Source organism: Acipenser ruthenus, chromosome 17 (assembly GCF_902713425.1).
Source record: "Acipenser ruthenus chromosome 17, fAciRut3.2 maternal haplotype, whole genome shotgun sequence".
Taxonomy (NCBI): domain Eukaryota; kingdom Metazoa; phylum Chordata; class Actinopteri; order Acipenseriformes; family Acipenseridae; genus Acipenser; species Acipenser ruthenus.
This window is the reverse complement of record NC_081205.1, coordinates 4,742,178-4,761,974: the sequence shown is the minus strand read 5'-3', so window position 1 is coordinate 4,761,974 and position 19,797 is coordinate 4,742,178. Positions and strand designations below refer to the sequence as shown.

The window sequence follows — 19,797 nt, the reverse complement described above, 5'->3', positions numbered from 1 at the left end:
CTGAGCACACCCCTGTGGTACTGTCAGCATTCCCTGTGATTTGAAGGATCACTTCCCCTGTGGATAAGACCACACTGAGACCACATTGTGGAGATGAGCACGGTTTAAGGAAGTACATACTGGCAAGACCACAGACTCAAACATAAGGAAGCAACATCATTTCTGGGGCTTTGAAGCGAGTGCAGTTTGCCCCAGTTCTTTTGTTCTGAATTATTAAGAAAAACAACAATGTAACCAGAAACTCTGGCTAAAATAACAAGAAACATTCTAGTTATATTATTATTATTATTATTATTTATTTCTTAGCAGACGCCCTTATCCAGGGCGACTTACAATTGTTACAAGATATCACATTATACATTATTTCACATTATACAGATATCACATTATTTTTACATATTTTACATACAATAGCAATCTAGGTAAAGTACCTTGCTCAAGGGTACAACAGCAGTGTCCCCCACTGGGGATTGAACCCACAACCCTCCAGTCAAGAGTCCAGAGCCCTAACCACTACTCCACACTGCTGCCCGTATATGAAGTTGTTTTATTTATTAAACAGGCACAGTCATTCCAAATCATCCCAAATCATCCCAGTTGCTTTTAACAGCTGCCTCTCAAAGAGGAAAATTCACAAAGCTCTTTATTTCTGACATGAGATAAAAAAAAAAAAAGCAACATCGAAGTTAAACAACTTGTTCATTTTTAGATTTGTAACAATGTTTTTCTTGTTTTTAGGACTAATGAGTTGTGAGATCAAGGCTGCAGCACTCCTCTGACTGCTGTGAAACAGACTCATCCAAAACCTAGGCTAACTGCACATTTACACATGTTAAACAGACTATACAGTATAAGGTACGGACGATAGGACATGAACAACAAATTCGAAGCAAGAACGGAGCAGCTGACTGCACCCAAGGAGATGTGTTTTAGTTTACATGCAATCAGACCAATTACCTAACCAGTTATTCATTGACCCCAACTCTGAACGAAGACTTTCCTGAACAAATGTGATAGCTTTTCATAAATTGCCCGGCTGGCAAGGTCCCATAACACTTCCTTCATTTTTTCATTGTATTATTTACATTGGAATACTTTGAAGTTCAGGGTTTTATCTTTGGTGGGTGTGGAATGTTTTTTTGTAACTTGAGAAAAGGGTTTAGTTTGGAGTGATTTGTAACACTAACATTATTAGGAAATGATTTAAGGCAGCTATAAATCAGGGGCTTAAGTAATAATAATATAAATGATGATGATCGTTGTTGTTGTTAATAATAATAATAATAATAATAATAATAATACTGTTTTGGCATTCTTACATTGGCACATAGGGGAAAATGGTCCTGAAATGTCAGTTTGGTCACAGGCAGTAGTTCAGTGTGAGACTGTGGAGACCAGAACTGGCACTGCCTCATCAGCACACCCTAGTAATAATAATCACCACAGCCTGTGGGACAGAATGAGGTCACAAAGCCTGAATACTCCCTCATTAGACTGCCTTTGGACAATAGGGACCAATGATAATGAACAACAAAAAAGGGTTAGTGGCGTGTCTCTTTCAGTTTCATATGGCATACATACTTTCAGTATAAAGTTGCATCACCCTGTTTTATGCTGGCAATATGTAACAGTGCTTCATTAAAGGATGCATGCATACTTAGTTTAATCTAATATGTAACAGTGCTTCATTAAAGGATGCATGCATACTTAGTTTAATCTAATATGTAACAGTGCTTCATTAAAGGATGCATGCATACTTAGTTTAATCTAATATGTAACAGTGCTTCATTAAAGGATGCATGCATACTTAGTTTAATCTAATATGTAACAGTGCTTCATTAAAGCATACATGCATACTTAGTTTAATCTAATATGTAACAGTGCTTCATTAAAGCATGCATGCATACTTAGTTTTGTAACAGTGCTTCATTAAAGGATGCATGCATACTTAATTTAATCTAATATGTAACAGTGCTTCATTAAAGCATGCATGCATATTTAGTTTAATCTAATATGTAACAGTGCTTCTAAAGGATGCATGCATACTTAGTTTAATCTAATATGTAACAGTGCTTCATTAAAGGATGCATGCATACTTAGTTTAATCTAATATGTAACAGTGCTTCTAAAGGATGCATGCATACTTAGTTTAATCTAATATATAACAGTGCTTCTAAAGGATGCATGCATACTTAGTTTAATCTATTTTGTGAGGTTATGTATTAAAGGGTCTATTTTCCGATCCTAGAATCAGTAACTGATTTAGAAATCTGTTGAAAGTTGAACATTTTTTGGTTTCATTAATCTTCATTACGGAAAACTTTCAAATTCATTGTATTAATATTTCAGATATTCTTTCTCAGGGTAAAAAAACAACAAAAAGAAAGACAACCACAACACTAGAGCAATCTGTATACTTTTGGAATAGTTAGAAGTTGCTTTTAAGCAACAATTAAAACATCTTACCCTGCAATTGAAGTCATGTGCTTTTTATAAACCGAAGCGGAGTGTCTATGGCTCATGAACACTTTAGCCACGTCCCTGGAACAAAATTATAGGAGCTTCTATTTCACTTTGTATATTTCTTTAAAGAATGATATATTTTTTTCCACGGAATGCACAGATTGCACATATTTAAATATAATCATCTTTAAGTACCTAATCTACAGAGATGTATATTGCAATGGGATATATTTAGCTGCGCTGCAATGTTCCATTAATGTTTATTTTTACTGGGAGTGTGTGTGTGTGTGGAGTCTGTAGTTATTATGAACGGCAATATCCAGGACTGCAGATGTCTAAGACTGCAATGTAGAAAGTGTAAATAGGAATTGTTTAACCATGACAGCCTGACAGAAATTACACTCTGAGTTTTGACAAAGTTACATATTACTTCAGTGCACATTTGTATAATAATAATAATAATAATAATAATAATAATAATAATAATATCAAAGCAGTCACTACAGGCAGGTTGTGTATCTCTGCAGGTGCTCTTTAATATAGAATACTGAATGTCAATAAAGTTGGATTCTCAGAATTTAAAACACTATTCAGAAATTATACAGCATATACAGTTACCCACAAACAGTGGGGAGTTCAAACTTATACTGGCAGTGTTAATAAAGTGGCTTAAAATGCCTGAGACGTTATTTTCCTGTAATGGGGCAGTATTAACATTGGTTTTCATTTTGAAACTGTTCTGATTACTTGTAGAGAACAGCCATACCGTATGTGCCTCACACATACAGTGTGTGCCCTCATTATACACAACTAGTATATCTCAAACTGGGTCCTTCTGCGTTCTATTTATGTATTGATTTATTTTATTTCTTCCTTCTCTCAGGACAGGTTACATTGTGTAATGTTCTGCTGGAGTTCATTCACGGCACAGACACAGTTAATGAGAGTAGGGTAATATAATTTAGCCGAGCTGACCTGGGAACTCTGCAGCGCTCCTGTGATATCCTGAGGCATGAGCACCCAGTGAGGTGGTTACATTCTGCACACATGTTTCCAGGTTTTATCTGTTGGTTATGATAAATGCATATTGACTTTTGAAGTAAAAGTGATCTCTTTTCAAGCTGCTGTGTCTGCTCAACTAAGCTTTGGTTCCAAGCTGGAAACTCCTAGGCCCAAGTGCTGCTCTACACATTGGGCTGACAGACAGAAAGGCAGACAGACAGACAGACAGTCAGGCAGGCAGGCAGGCAGGCAGGCAGGCAGGCAGGCAGGCAGGCAGACAGGCAGGCAGGCAGACAGGCAGGCATGCAATTCCTAATCCAAATGTTAGCTGGATTTTTTTTGGAAGCATTTGTTTAGAAAAAAAATAATATACAGACGTGCTCAAATTGTTGGTACCCTTACAGCTCATTGAAATAATGCTTCATTCCTCCTGAAAAGTGATGAAATTAAAAGCTATTTTATCATGTATACTTGCATGCCTTTGGTATGTCATAGAATAAAGCAAAGAAGCTGTGAAAAGAGATGAATTATTGCTTATTCTACAAAGATATTCTAAAATGGCCTGGACACATTTGTTGGTACCCCTTAGAAAAGTAATAAATAAATAATTGGATTATAGTGATATTTCAAACTAATTAGTTTCTTTAATTAGTATCACACATGTCTCCAATCTTGTAATCAGTCATTCCGCCTATTTAAATGGAGAAAAGTAGTCACTGTGCTGTTTGGTATCATTGTGTGCACCACACTGAACATGGACCAGAGAAAGCAAAGGAGAGAGTTGTCTGAGGAGATCAGAAAGAAAATAATAGACAAGCATGGTAAAGGTAAAGGCTACAAGACCATCTCCAAGCAGCTTGATGTTCCTGTGACAACAGTTGCAAATATTAAGAAGTTTAAGGTCCATGGAACTGTAGCCAACCTCCCTGGGTGTGGCCGCAAGAGGAAAATCGACCCCAGAGTGAACAGAAGGATAGTGCGAATGGTAGAAAAAGAACCAAGGATATCTGCCAAAGAGATACAAGCTGAACTCCAAGGTGAAGGTACGTCAGTTTCTGATCGCACCATCCGTCGCTTTTTGAGCGAAAGTGGGCTCCATGGAAGAAGACCCAGGAGGACTCCACTTTTGACAAAAAAACATAAAAAAGCCAGACTGGAATTTGCTAAAATGCATATTGACAAGCCACAATCCATCTGGACAGATGAGTCAAAACTGGAGCTTTTTGGCAAGTCACATCAGCTCTATGTTCACAGACGAAAAAATGAAGCTTTCAAAGAAAAGAACACCATACCTACAGTGAAACATGGAGGAGGCTCGGTTATGTTTTGGGGCTGCTTTGCTGCGCCTGGCACAGGGTGCCTTGAATCTGTGCAGGGCACAATGAAATCTCAAGACTATCAAGGCATTCTGGAGCGAAACGTACTGCCCAGTGTCAGAAAGCTCTGTCTCAGTCGCAGGTCATGGGTCCTCCAACAGGATAATGACCCAAAACACACAGCTAAAAGCACCCAAGAATGGATAAGAACAAAACATTGGACTATTCTGAAGTGGCCTTCTATGAGTCCTGATCTGAATCCTATCGAACATCTATGGAAAGAGCTGAAACTTGCAGTCTGGAGAAGGCACCCATCAAACCTGAGACAGCTGGAGCAGTTTGCTCAGGAAGAGTGGGCCAAACTACCTGTTAACAGGTGCAGAAGTCTCACTGAGAGGTACAGAAAACGTTTGATTGCAGTGATTGCCTCTAAAGGTTGTGCAACAAAATATTAGGTTAGGGGTCCCATCATTTTTGTCCATGCCATTTTCATTTGTTTTATTATTTACAATATTATGTTGAATAAAAAATCAAAAGCAAAGTCTGATTTCTATTAAATATGGAATAAACAATGGTGGATGCAAATTACTTTTGTCAGTTTCAAGTTATTTCAGAAAAAATTGTGCATTCTTCGTTTTTTGTGGAGGGGTACCAACAAATTTGAGCACGTCTGTATATATATATATATATATATATATATATATATATATATATATATATATATATATATATATATATATATATTTGAATTGTTGTTCAGTGAGGTATATATATTATTTAGTTTCAATAGAGAAATATGAATGAATTAATGTTTTTTTTTAAACTAAGTCACTTTAACCTGGTATTCTTTATTGATTATTTTGTTTCAATTCAATAAATCAATTTAGAATTAATATGTATTTTTTAAACTAAACAATTTCAACTTGCTTCACATAAATGTACATTACAGTATTCATTATTTCTACAAAATATTGCCCTCGAGTCATGCTCTTAATTACAAGGTCATTATTGCCAGTGTTGTAATTGCCAGCGTGTGGGTGATGTTGCCATGGAGGCAGCCTACATGCTCAGTTCCTGCCTAGGAGTGTGAAGCGGTGCAGAGATTTATAAAGTTTTGTTGAGGTTGTGTTCCGAGCTGCTTTGTCATTTAATGGTGCAAGCATTTCAAAAAGAGTTCAAAAAGCGACAAAAATGATGAGACGGCACTGCTTTGTCCTTTCTGGGTAACCTCTGCAGTAAATATAATTGCTTTTTAGTCTCAATCGGAGAATAAAAAGGCATTGAACGGCATTTTAACACATGCTACCTATTTCCTTCAGTGAGTAGAAATTCAGAGCTGAATTCTGTGAGTTCAAGCTTCATTCCGGGGCTCCAATAATTAAAGCTGTTTCAAAACCAATATTTAAAAAAATGAATAGTTCTTAATTGAAGTTTACCTGTGGTTACTTCTCCTCAGAAGAACTGAAAACTGTTTTTTATAACATGTATATGCAAGTCAACATGCCAAATATCCTTGCTATACTGTGGTGTACAAGGTAGAGATTTGAGCATTACTGCCCATAATGTTTTTGGCTCAGTGTTAATACAGTATTAATGATAAGGTAGAACTTGTACTGACACCATATTTGGTTCCATTATATACATCTATATTGTATATAGTTTTCCATTTTGTGTTTGTTCTGTTTCTTATTTTCTTTTTTTATGGTCATCAAGATTCCATGGGTGACTTTGCCAGATTTTTTTTTTCTTTTGCATGAAAAAGACCACCCATTGGGATCGGCGGGGGCAGAGTCCCTGAGCAACGTCTGAATAGAATAATAAGAGGGCTCTCCTGGGAAAAACTGCCCACAGAAAAGGCCGTGGAATAAAATCGCATTTCCGACACTCAGTGATTTGTTTATATTTAAGATGGCCAATTCCTATTGTTCCACTCGTCTATGTTTTTTTATAGACTGTCTTTTATATAGAGTCATCTTACGGGTGGGTCGCACCCCTTTCAAAACTGTGTTCTTTTATATCCAGTAGTCAGTGGAACCCGGCTATGACCGCAGGTTTAGTCAAAAGTGTGAGGTTTTCATAATTTATAGCAGGGATGCTTCATTTGTGAAGTTGTTTCCTTCTGGGGCTGAGACCACTGTTTAGAATGAAAACACAGTGGTGTAAAACCCAGAAGGTAAAGTTCTTCAGCGAGAGCAAAGGACCGATGTGACGGAATAATATTACAGATCCATAACCCTGAGGTTTCATAAGGGGCTGCCAAAAGGTGATTGAATCAAATGTGTTTAGATCACAGTACAGTCACAGAAGATCTCAGTACGATCACACACCTATAAGAGTCCGATTGTACTTATTCAAAGTAAAAAAAAAAAAAAAAAAATTGAAGTAATAGTAAAGATGCACAATGTACAGCACAAATACAAAAGCATTTAGGATGTTTCGGACATAAGAGTCCTTCATGAGCTAAAATGCCAAAGAGTCCTGTACGGTACCTCTTATTTTTTAATATTCTAGTGTGCATTGCATTTAAATCTTTATATATACATAGGATGCAATCTGAACTTTGTAAGTCCCTGAGCTCTTGCTTGCACCGTGCAGAACTGTGCTGGGACAGCGCATGGGGATTTCGGGGGAGCTGGCCCTGTGTCAGTACACATGAGTGAACACCTGGACTTGTTGCTTCCCCATGGAAGTATATGGGTGCAAATGTGCACCGGGGCCAGGGGGAAGTAGGACTGGAACGGACACTGATTGGCAGAGGAAATGGGATGAGTTGCAACAATGTAGTGGGCTATGGGCTATTTAAAGGACAACCTGCATGCTGTTCGGGGTGGGATATAGTAGTAGGAGTATATTAGAATCTATGTATTGCTGTTGTGCTACCAAAAAAGAGAGAACTGCTGTTTGAATTGCTGTCCTGCTTCAAGCTCTTCATTTGTCATGCTTTGTTACAATATCCATATCCATAAAAATGTAATATGTGAAAATAATAATTTTGTGTATGAGGCTGCTGCTTTACAGACCTTGTCTTAGCCAGATAGAGAGACGTGAACAGTGCGGAAAAGCCCACATTTTGACTAAAAATGTGTAAACAATAGACATATTAAACTACACAATGGGTGAGCATTCAGCAAACGTATACAGTAGGCATGATACAAATAGAAACCTCTGTTCATTTTCACAGTGAATTCTTGGAAGATTGCAAAAGTTAGCTAATTTATATTTCATTTAGGAAGCAGCAACACACATCTATCAGTTTATTTTAATCCAAAACGCATATAACATTTTCATCAGATCATAACTCTAGGAGACTTCTGTTATTTTGCCCAAAACAATAAAAGAAATTGCGATTGCTTTTTCAGATGTCGTTGAGCTCCTAATTGAAATAATCTCTCTCTCTCTCTCTCTCTCTCTCTCTCTCTCTCTCTCTCTCTCTCTCTCTCTCTCTCTCTCCAGATTTTGAGAAGGTGTTTAGCTGGAGAGAGACTGGAGCAGTGTCGGTGGATAAAACTGAAGTTTGGGAACTGAAGCCAAGAACAAAAGAACTCCAGAGACAAAATGATTGCTTTCTACCTGGATATCAGTTGCAAATGGATGATCTTCAGTAGCTTTTAGACACTTTGTTTAATGTAAAGTTCTTAGTTTTTAGGTTTATGCATGTATTACAGTTTACCCTGATTTGCTGTTTTTTTTTAAAATATGCTCCACCATACCTTGTTGTTTTCCAGTGCTTTACCATGATTTCACGTTGCTTTATTACACTTTGCTATGCATTTACTATGAGAAACTTGTATAAGTGTATGATAGCATTGAGTTACTTTATGGCACGTTTGGTTTGTGTTGTTTGAGTATCTGCTCTGCCTAGTTTCTTTTTCACTGTGAGTCAGGTTTGCATAGTGAGATGTTCCTTTGTTCTAAAAAGAGAATTCAGGAATGAATTTGGGTCAACTGTGAATGTGCAGCTTTTTAAAATAACAATGGCACATCACCAGTTTCAGCTGAAAGAATATTTAAACTCAGATTATTATTGTTTGTATATTTTGTCTGTTTGTAACATCTGCAGCTAGTTGGCCCCTGGTGCTCTTTGCTGGCCCAGGCCTGTGTCGTTTGGCACGTGGGTGGAAGAAGTTGGAAGCCTTTGCTGGGTGTAATGATTGATGGCTGACTTTTACACAGATGCTGTGACTCAAAAACCTTTGCTAGGCCTGCAGCTCACGATTTGTCGACTGTTCCCTCTGTTCTAAAGTGAACATCAGCTGCTGGCATTGGGTTGCAGACACAGCAACACCAGTCACTTCTGCACAGCTCTGTGGACCTTCCTGCACTGTCGTGGGCGAGTGGCAAATCCATTTAAACACTGTTTATTTAAACAGGATTTGTCATAATCATTTGTAAACGGTCTTGATTAGAAATCATTATTCATTATTAAAACCAATCAAAAAGGTCACGTGGCCAAAACAGAGTTATCTGAACCATTGATGGCTGATAGAAAAAGGCAATTTCCAGTACGGTACTGTCTTTTATTTATTGCAAGGAACTGGCTGTATTGCAAAATTGCATTTTTGTGAGATGTGGTAGTTGGTAGGTAGGGTGCAATATATTATCAGATTATCATGATGGAAACCCTTTTATGACTAGGCTGCAAAATGTATAATACAATGTATTTATATACAAGAAAACATGATTAAAAAGCAGTACAAATGGCCAACTTTTACTGTTTTATTATAAAAACTGCATTTTGGATTTTGTGATATAATATATTTTGCATGTGATATTATACAGTATATAATTATCATTTTATATACATATCCTTGTGCTGTAGAAAGGTCAGGTATTGTCTTCATTACCCTTCTTTTGATAATTCATACTGAAGACTGCAATTTGACATAATCCTGTAAGGGCATTTAATCAACTTCTTTGTATTTTTCCTGTTTGTACAGCATGAATAAAGATGATAGAGGTCTTTTCACTGAATGCATAATCAAGGCGGTCAGAAGAGGGGCCAGACAGAAATTTCCACAATGAATGTATCGCACCTGTGATTCTCTTCCCTTCCACAGACAGCAGATTGAGCGCTTCTTATAGTGAACGCTGTATCCCTTGGGTCTCTCAGCTTATCCAATTCCATACTACTGACTGCACCCATTTTGGCTTAAAGTTTGTAATTGTATTTAAACATTAACAATACTGTTACCTGTGTCTGGGCTCATGTGCATTTGCAGTTTACCATTGTTTGTCCATACCATTCACTAAACCTTAAAGATGATTACAGTAAGTATTTCTCAATCGGATTTAGATTGGGACTTTGACAAGGCCATTCCAGAACCTTGATTTTATTCTTCTTTAACCATTCTGAAGTACATTTTGATGTGTGCTCTGGATTGTTGTTGTGTTGGAACGTCCAGTTGTGCTTTAAACTAAGTTTTGTAGCGGAGGGTTTCAGATGGTTAGCCAATATCTTTTGGTATGCTATGGAATCCATTTTACCACGTATTGGAACTAAATTTCCTGTGCCATTTGAGGAAAAACAGTCCGGTAGAAGGATATTACCACCTCCATGCTTGACAGTAGGTATGGTGTTCTTTTCTTTGTACACCTCACCAAACTTTCTCCAAACGTAACAATTATCAGCAATACCAAATAGCTTGATTTTTGTTTCATCACTCCACAAAACCTTTGACCAGAACTCATATCCATCATTCAAATACCATTTTGCAAACTTTATGCGATTGTCCTTGTGATGTTTTCGTAAGAGTGGCTTTTTCCTTGGCCTGGCCTGGTGCAATACTCGACCTATGTTGAAATGGAAACCCCAGTCCCACTTCCAGTCAATTCACTTTGAATATCTTTGGCAGTCAATCTCGGATTGTTATTAACCTTCCTCACAATTCTTCTACTTGTTCTTGGTGAAAGAACCTTCTTTCTTCCAGACCGAGGGAGCGTTGTGACAGTACCATGAGTCTTGTACTTCTTGATAATAGAAACAATTGGGATGCTTGGAAATACTTGGAAATCTTCTTGTATCCTTTCCTAAAATTATTTGTTTTCGAGACATTTCTAGAAATTATAAATTTCCATTGGGGTATTAAACTTTTGACTACAACTGTATATTTTTTGCTGTGCTTAGCATGTAATAGGATTATACGGTACATGCTTGGTTCCTATCAGGATCACCTCAGAATATTGTTTACTTTTGATTGTGTTATTAAACACAGTCGGAAATAAACATTGTGAACAACTGGATTTCCAAATGTTACAAGAAATAAATAAATGAAGGAAACGGCTTCAGTGAGGAATACAAATAATTGTACCTGCAAGAAACTACTAATAATAAACATACAATTTTTGTGATGTGAAGTTCAATGCCTCAGTAGTCTGTCCAAGTTCTTTCTTATTCGTTTTGTAAAAATAACTGAATAGGGCCCTTTATCTTAAGAAATGGACATCACAGTTTACGCAATACAGCAATGTGGAGTAGTGGTTAGGGCTCTGGACTCTTGACCGGAGGGTTGTGGGTTCAATCCCCAGTGGGACACTGCTGTTGTACCCTTGAGCAAAGTACTTTACCTAGATTGCTCCAGTAAAAACCCAACTGTATAAATGGGTAATTGTATGTGAAATAATGTATAATGTGATATCTTGTAACAATTGTAAGTCGCCCTGGATAAGGGCGTCTGCTAAGAAATAAATAATAATAATACCAGGGAAGTGAAACATTGCATCAAAAAATAAATAGTAAAATTGTAGTAGAAATTATAGACAGTGTAATTCCAGTTTTAGCTCTAAAAAACTCAACTTTGATGTTAAAAACCTTCAAATAAATACCTCAAGAGGTTAATATTCAATAGTGGTTTCTGGCTAGTACAACATTAGCTATGTGGTGGTAAATGCATTGTGAGTATGGCCTTTGGCATGTTTCCAGCCATGTTTTGAATATGCTTGCAAGCCTATGATTGCGTTTACATTACTGATGATGAAATATAATACGCTTGAACATTGTTTAAAATTAATCTAGATGCTTAGATTTTATAAATAGTTTCATGCCAGAAAAGGGAAAATGTTTCAAAGCAATATTATGCATCTGCATAGAAGCGTCTATGGATAGCTGGTAATCTCCTACATTAATCTCTGTATTAAACTATATCATTATAATGCCACAGGCTGTATTCTGATTGCTTTCTGGCACGCTGTGCCCCCTAGTTCGGAATCTTGAAAGAATGCTGGGAAAGCTTATTGAGGTGAACCCGCAAATACAGTGCTGTTTTTGAATGGGTTCAAAACATGTGTATTGTATCTTGAAATCGTAGAAATGAACTATTTTAATAATTTTTGTGAGTCTTAATAAATCTCAATATATTATAGCGCCAATTCAATAGAGTCTTTTTAATTGATCTAAGATCTAAGTCTAAACACCACTGTTGTTTTAATCATTAAAACAGGACATGTCCAAAGATGCACAGTTGGTTGTTGGGTTTTCATAACTGAGGAACACAAAGGGACTTATTTTATCACTGTTTATGTCAGACCCCACTACCCCTGGAAAAATAATGCAAGTTAGGACAGGTAGTAGCAATTTGGTAGGAAGTCTATGAGATTTGTACAGATTACTACCATGTGTAACCAGGCAGAGGCTGGGTGTAAACCAGCAACCACACAGACCGCAAGCTAGCATCGTGCTGGTTATAGTGTTTTTAACATTATCTCGCTGACAGAGATCAGAATCCAGAACGGCAGTGCATCACACAACACTGCCCGTTATACTTTGCATTAATGAGAATATTTCCTTTTAAATAGGGACCTTAATGAATGTTTATAGGACAAAGAACCATACTTTACTTTTTTGCAGACCTAATTATATATTGTGACAAACACTGCACAAAAAAAACAAAAAACCTGTACTGACTTGACTAGAGGAATTCTCTTCAGCTCCTTGCGTAGCAATTTCCATGAAGAAGGCAAGATCGTAGCTTCGGAAGGAGCTCCTGTTTCCTTTCTGTCCTGATTGGAGGAACAGTGAGTGCATGTTCCTAGAAGTCTTGCCACAGACTCTACAGTTTATATTGGGTAACTGTGATGTCTGACTTGCAATATAGGGATATAGAAAAGTATTTGTTTTTCATGTAAGTAGCAGCATTCTATAAACCATTAGCATTTTGCTATTGGAATCAAACTAGAAATATACAACTTTATACAAATATACAACAATCTATTTTACTTGTCCTTTTTCGTTCAAATGTTGTTTTTTTTATTTTAATTGGACTAGTAGCTATTTTTGATGAGTGTTTATTTTTGTGAATTTTATCATCCAGAAAAGTGGAAGACTAATATCACTAGCTAATGTAAGATATATTGAGTGTGGTGTGATTATTATCAAAGCCTCCCCACCAAGGACCAGTCCTGCTTTTGTTCTCCTTCTGTGTCTTTTTTTGGGGGTATTGGGGATGTGGAGTACTGGGGTTAATGGAGACCACCAGACGTATGTTACTAAAGACTATTATTCCCGTATCCTAGCTATAAACAGCAGGGAAAGGCTGTTAAAGCTTAAAAAGAAAATGTCTTGGGTTGTTTGGAGCATCTAAGGAAGCTACTGCTATCTACAGAATGTCTTCTCAAGCACAGTCAAACAGCAGCTGGGTTTTGCCGAGATATTCTCATTTTAATACAGCAACACAGAAGAAAATGCAGTGTAGGCATATGGGTGGCTTGCCAACTAATATAAAAGAATAAGGCTGACACCTAACCCACATTTGCACTTTTTTCTGTAGAAAGTTATGCTAGCTACGGCAATAATCACACAAGAAAAAAAAAGTTTTTTTTAAATACATTTTCTCTTTTATTGCAAACAATATAATACAAAAGATAAGCTTTTTAAGACAATGATTTGTTAAAACGCCTAAAAAACCCAATATGTTTTGTTCAGTTGCATTACAAAAAGTTGTAAAAATCAGTACTGGGATATATAATAGAGAAAAGAAATAGAACTTTAAAAAAAAAAAAAAAGGATTTTGTCTTTTATAAAGAGAAGTCTTTCCAGCAGCCACAGCTTGATCATAGTTAAAAAACAAAGCTGAAGCAGGAAATATAAATGCAAATCAGTGATACACTACATTTGCAACTTCTGTTTTTAAAAATTAAAAATAACTTTTCCAGTTGTTTTTTTTTTTATTTTAATCGTTTAATTACAATTAAAACACATCTGTACACAGCTAGATACAAGACTTTAAAATATTTTTTTAATAACAGAAACACTTAAAATGATAAATAAACAATGGTTACAATTTGCACCATATTAAAACAACAAGGGTACCCTTTCCATCAACTGCCTTTTTTTATATATACCTAGGGTATTTATTAAATTTAATTAGTTGTATACAGCTGTATATTAAAACAAACACAATGCAAATATTTACTTTGAAATAAAATTAATGCTAATAAATAACTTTAAATGGGTTAGGAACAGGGAGGAGAATACTAAAGTAACTTTGTTGTGACCTGCTGGAACTTAATGGGTTAAAGGTCACTTACTGTGCCTGTTTAGCACGTGCTGTCAAACAGGAAGTAATATATCAGCTGTGGCTTCTTGGTGCAGGGCTGGTGTGGTGTGGATGTCAATCTAGTAAAACATGGAAATTTAATTTCGCTCCTGCATGCATGGTCCATAGGCACTAGTGGTGCAAAGACAGCATCTTGCAGAAAAAAACATGATACATTTCTTTAAGTTATGTAGTAAGGCCCAAGGATGTAAAAGCTACCTTTCCGATTTTTTTAACCCTTTCATTGATAACTGGCACTTTGTTTTTTATCACTAGAACATTATCCAGCATTTTCTTTACATTTTGTTTTTCCTACAAAAAGTTACAAAAGCACAATACATTATTGCGAGAGAGTAAAAAAAAAAATATATATATAATTATTTTTTTCTGTACAAAAATATGTTTGTCAGCAAAAAAAAAAGGCTATAGCAGACTGTACTACCACAAGTGGTTTATAGAGCTGATTTGAAAAAAAATAAAAAATAAGAGCATCTTATTTACCTACAAATATGTATAAATCCCACCCCTCCCCCCCCCGCCAAAAAAAGAATGAAACATACACAGTACATACTAAAATATATTTAGAATTAATAAGTCCTCACAGAGGATTTCTCTTTTAATTATGGCTAAAAAACACAATGAATTATAAGTCCAACAAAAAAGGCACTGATTGAACCATTCCAGCCCTTCAAAGACTGTTCACCTGCCTTTTTAAATGACCAAAGCCCAGCTCTTGTTCACTGTTTCGAGTTGTTCATTCTCAGATCTGAGTTGACACTGACCTGGCACACTGGCTCTAGAGTAACAGTTTCTGAGATGGTATGGGGATGGCCTTTCTCACAACAGTCACTGCATTCGGTCTGAATGGCTCCTAAGGCCTGGTGAGCTGTGTGTAGACAGGCTGCTCCCAGTGCTGAGGACTGTGGGTCTGGGGAATGGAAGGGACCCCGGTAGTGTCTGCAATGGGGGTGTACATGGGCCTCTGGGCCGGGCTCATGTAGGTGAAGGTGGAGTACAGGCCGGAGCCCTGGCTTGCTGCGTGGCTGTAGTAGGAGTTGGCTCCCTGGTGCTCTGAATAGTCATACTGGGAGCGTGTGATGGTAGGATATGCAGAGCTGTAGTGCTGCAGGTTGAAGGAGCCGTAGTTGATTGATTGCGGGGAGTGTTGCTGCTCGTTGTAGTGGCTCGGGCTCAGCTGCTCGGTCTTGATGTGTGTTGTTCTCTGCTGCCCCTGTTCGCTGCTGAGGGTGGGCAAGGAGTGCTGCTGCTGCTGCTGCTGCTGCTTGGCCATCCAAGCGTGCCCCGCGACGTTTGCTGCTTGGGGGACCGAGGTGCTGCTGATGCCGTAGCTGCCAGTGTAAGTGACCTGGCCACTCTGGCTATGAGCTGAGTTGGTGGCTGGAACACCTGGGTGACCGTTGGGCGGGAGGTACTGGTCAAACTCGTTGACATCGAATGTCTCTATGTTGGATATGACGTCGCTGCTCAGCTCTCCAATGTCCACATCTCTGAAGTCAATGTGAGGCTGCCTGCCACCACCTTCCTGCAGGGGGCGCCCTTCCCGTTTCAGATCTGCTTTTCCAGCCTGCACGTCTGTTTTGGGAGTTGTGGGCGGAGTAGGTGGACCTTGGGACTGGCCTAATAAGAAAAAAAGACAAAAAAAAGTTAGTTGAAATAGACTTTTTTTTTTGGAAATTAAATAAAAAAAATAAAAAAAACAGTTCTATTGGATAAGCCTATCTACCTAAATATTTTCAGAAATAAAAAAAACCTACAAGCTTTTGCGCTATGATATGCAGTATTTCCCACTGTAGGTTTGTTTTGAATAGGTAAGTAGGAAGAACAAGTGTTATGTTTGCAGTGCTGCTCAAACTGTATACCGGAGGTGTTGTGCATATACTTTACTTTTTTTTATTAAAATTGGAAGGTCGTCATGACTGATTGCAAGATATTTGTAATGAAACAATTGTTAATTATTCGTCTGCGGTCTCACCTGAATGCTCGCCGGGGGAATGCACCTCGCTCATGCTGGACGCAGAGTGAGGGGAATCGGCCTGTTGCAGCGCTTTGAAGATCGCAGTTGGTGAGATGTGAGTTTGCTCAGATCCGTCTTCAGCTTCGTTCTGCCCGTTCTTCACGGACTTCCTTCTCCTCGGCTGGTACTTGTAATCGGGGTGATCTTTCTTGTGCTGCACCCTCAGTCTCTCTGCCTCTTCAACGAAGGGACGCTTCTCGCCCTCGTTGAGCAATCTATGCAGATGGCAGAAAAATTAAAAATTAAAGCACGGAATAGAATTACACTTTGCTTGCATACTAGGCAAATCAATTTTCGGTTTTGCAACGTTAGATTCAGTGCTGCGTTCTCCGACTACTGTGGTGTATGCAAAATTATGCAAAAAAAAAAAAAAAAAACTTAAGGAAATATCTTGCCACTGATACATGTTATTAAAGCCAACTTTTTTTTCTCAAAGTAAAAACATAGTACAACAATACAAATTGCGTAAATGCGTATCCAGAAATACTGTTAGTTTCTCATAAAGACGTCTAATTAATGCAAACGTACTCAAAGTTTGTATACCTAGCGTAAATTGCAACCTCGCTATAACGTAATCACCTAACTACTCAGCAATGTACAAGATATCGCAACAGTTTCGATATATATATATATATATATATATATATATATATATATATATATATACGCTACATTACTACAAAGTGTTCAATTCTAGGTAGCAAAATAAATGGAAAAAAAAACATTTTTATATCAAATGTCAAGCTGTAGCCTATACATAGTATTGTATCAATGAATAATGCAATGAATAAGAAAAAAGAAAACTCACCTCCAAAGTTTCCCGAGTGTTTTGCTGAGCTCTGCGTTGTGAAGATGCGGGTACTGGTCTGCCAGCTTTCTCCTGGCAGCCTGAGCCCACACCATGAACGCATTCATTGGTCTCTTAACGTGAGGCTTGTTTTTGCTGCTTCCGTTCACCCGCACGGGCATGGGTACTAGGGTCCAGTCATAGCCCTTCAGCACCTGGGAAACCGCATCCCTGATGCAAACGGGGAATTTGTCATCATCGCCCTCTTTTTTGAAGTCAGGCATCTGACTGTCCGGTCCCAACAAGCTATTCTCCGACGGTCTGGTGTTCTCGGCGTCGGAGCCCGATCCAGACGGGCACGGGGACCCCGCAGAATCCTCGGACATGCTCGGACTGGGGGCGTCTGACAGACATTTCTCCTGGTCCTCTGTCATCTTCATGAAGGGGTCGAGTAGATTCATAAGAAAAATCGTAAATCGACGAAAGCGAGTAGAAAAAACAGTTAGCCTGATTTGGCTAAATGGTCAAATCTCGAGCTGATTGGGGACACTACAAAAGTTGCAAAACTGTATTTGCTCAGGCAAATAAATCTGTCAAAGTCCCTTATCAAGCTGTAAAAAACAACGTTTTTCTTCGAAACACCCGCAGATAAAGTTCTTGTGCATCAAATATCGAAATATCATTGAATTGCATGTGCCTTTTTTTGAGACGAAGCATACACGATTCAGTTTTCTTTAAAAGTGCAAGTTACTCTTGCAAAAGAAAAAAAAATGAATTTTCCTTTTATTTTTATTTCCAGGTTCTGTTATGGAGCTGTCAAGACTGACGGGACTGCTTTGACTGTCTGCCTAATTCTAGTTTCGCACTTTTAAACGAATCTGGAGAAGCTGCAGGGGGACTTGGCGCGTCGCTGATTGGACAGGGGGCGGGGAAGAAACCTGATCTTATTTAGAACAAAAAAAAAAAAAAAAAAAATCTGAAACCCAAATTGCCGGAGGATATTCTACCTTTTTTAAAGGGACAGTTTTTTAAAAAAAAAAAGCTCGAGAAACCAAGCAGACGCAGATATACGTGCTATTGTTGTTATTAGAATGTATTTCTTGAATAAAGGTATATTCCAATTTTAAATTATGTTGTTCTAAGAACAGAAATTCAAAGGTGTTTTTTCTTATATAGGCTACTATACTTTTCTTTTAAATCTGTTTATCTTTTTTTTCATTTGCACTGACAGCAAATGCGATACATTGTAAACTATTTTGATGCTGACTACTCATATTATTATTATTATTATTATTATTATTATTATGACAACGACATTAGACTTACACAGTGTATATTTTAGTTAGCACGTATATGGGACCTTTTTCGCTGAGACATATTCAAGCAGCTCAATAATATATTAACAAATAGTCTGAACTGATTCAGGACAGTCAACATTTTGTGTTATTTAACACGTGTGTTTTAAAATTTGCAATCTGGCGATGACTATTTTGTAATGGCTTTCAGCTTTGAGTTTTCTCTCCCTGATAGTTAACTTTTCCATAGCTTATAATCAGGAAGGCGCGCTCTGTGGTTCTCGGAGAGTCATCTGCACACGCTGGTACGTTAACCCATTAATGTCATTGAACTTAACTGATGTGATTGTTCCACGCTTCTGCGTCGTATGTGTACCATATATATTGTTATCTTCGTTTTCATTGTTTTCAATAGCTATACATTGTAAGTGCAGTGCAAATGTGAATATTTGCAACATTCAGATTTTTTTTTATCAATTTGACAGTAATAATTATAGGACGTATACTAAAGCAAAAAAAAGCAAACGTACACGCTCAGAATTAAGTTTTTCTTCTTTTATTATAGGAGGCTACTTGTATTAGTTTAACGAAAATGACATGCAGTGAAACTGTTTTCTCAAGATGTATACTGTAGTTTCAATTTCCCAAAATGACTTTTTAAGCAGAAAAAAAGTTTTTACTGCAATTTATTTAATCAAGTTAGTTTAGTTAGCAGCAAAATAAAACCAGCTGCTTCTTCATGTTAAAATAAAGCACACTTTACTTTTATGTCCATAGGGGGCGACAGCAGCCCAGAAACTCGAATAAAATGCTGCACTGTTCTTCGCTATTTTCAGCAGCACACTTGGGCCGCTACAGCCAGACGAGGAGACGCTGGTGACTTTCTGAAAAACCATTTGCCTATATTAGAATGGCATACTTGCTATAACTATTTGCAATTAATAAAACGCGTTGAGGGTCCCGTATGAGCAAAAATAAATAATACTAATTATAATTAAGAAAATACAAAAAATCGAATTTATTATTATTATTATTATTATTATTATTATTATTATTATTATTATTAACAGTTGTTATCTAGTCCTTCACAGACACAGCGTTCCTATATATGGTTTCTATAAGATACATTATGCAATAAAATAGCGCGTTGAAATACTTTATGCCTGTAACTCCTTTAAGGAGGTCTTACACGTGATGCGTTGGTATTAAACAACAACAGCACAATCGTGTTATGGATCTGGAATATACTGAAATGTTGTTTTTATGAATTATGATGCTCGGAATCTGATATGGGAAAACGTATTTTAAGAACCTCAGAAACAAAACGTGATCAAAAGAAAAATGCTTTAGTTAACAAATTATGTGATCT

General features: G+C 37.3%; 1 protein-coding gene and 1 long non-coding RNA gene across 2 annotated transcripts; one reads left to right on the top strand and one right to left on the bottom strand.

Moving 5' to 3' along the window:
• Positions 1-403: 403 nt before the first annotated feature.
• LOC131697921 (uncharacterized) lies at positions 404-12,151 on the top strand. The gene is made up of 2 exons (XR_009307548.1): positions 404-855; positions 8,235-12,151. It is a non-coding gene; the product is annotated as an uncharacterized LOC131697921 (long non-coding RNA).
• A 1,436-nt stretch (positions 12,152-13,587) lies between these two features.
• On the bottom strand, positions 13,588-17,974 carry LOC117423639 (transcription factor Sox-9-B-like). Its single transcript, XM_034039707.3, has 3 exons — positions 17,155-17,974; positions 16,305-16,561; positions 13,588-15,949 (listed from the first exon to the last, which is right to left on the bottom strand). Exons 1-3 carry the CDS (start codon positions 17,592-17,594, stop codon positions 15,183-15,185), a joined length of 1,464 nt encoding a protein of 487 aa, XP_033895598.1. The 5' UTR covers positions 17,595-17,974; the 3' UTR covers positions 13,588-15,182.
• Positions 17,975-19,797: the final 1,823 nt, after the last annotated feature.

Excerpts from the sequence above, each read along its gene's own strand:
- LOC117423639 (XM_034039707.3), bottom strand. The coding sequence starts at position 17,594 with ATGAATCTACTCGACCCCTTCATGAAGATGACAGAGGACCAGGAGAAA. Across the intron at positions 16,562-17,154 it reads ACACTCGGGAAACTTTGGAG|ATTGCTCAACGAGGGCGAGA; the intron begins GTGAGTTTTCTT and ends CCATCTGCATAG. Across the intron at positions 15,950-16,304 it reads TTCCCCCGGCGAGCATTCAG|GCCAGTCCCAAGGTCCACCT; the intron begins GTGAGACCGCAG and ends TTTTCTTATTAG.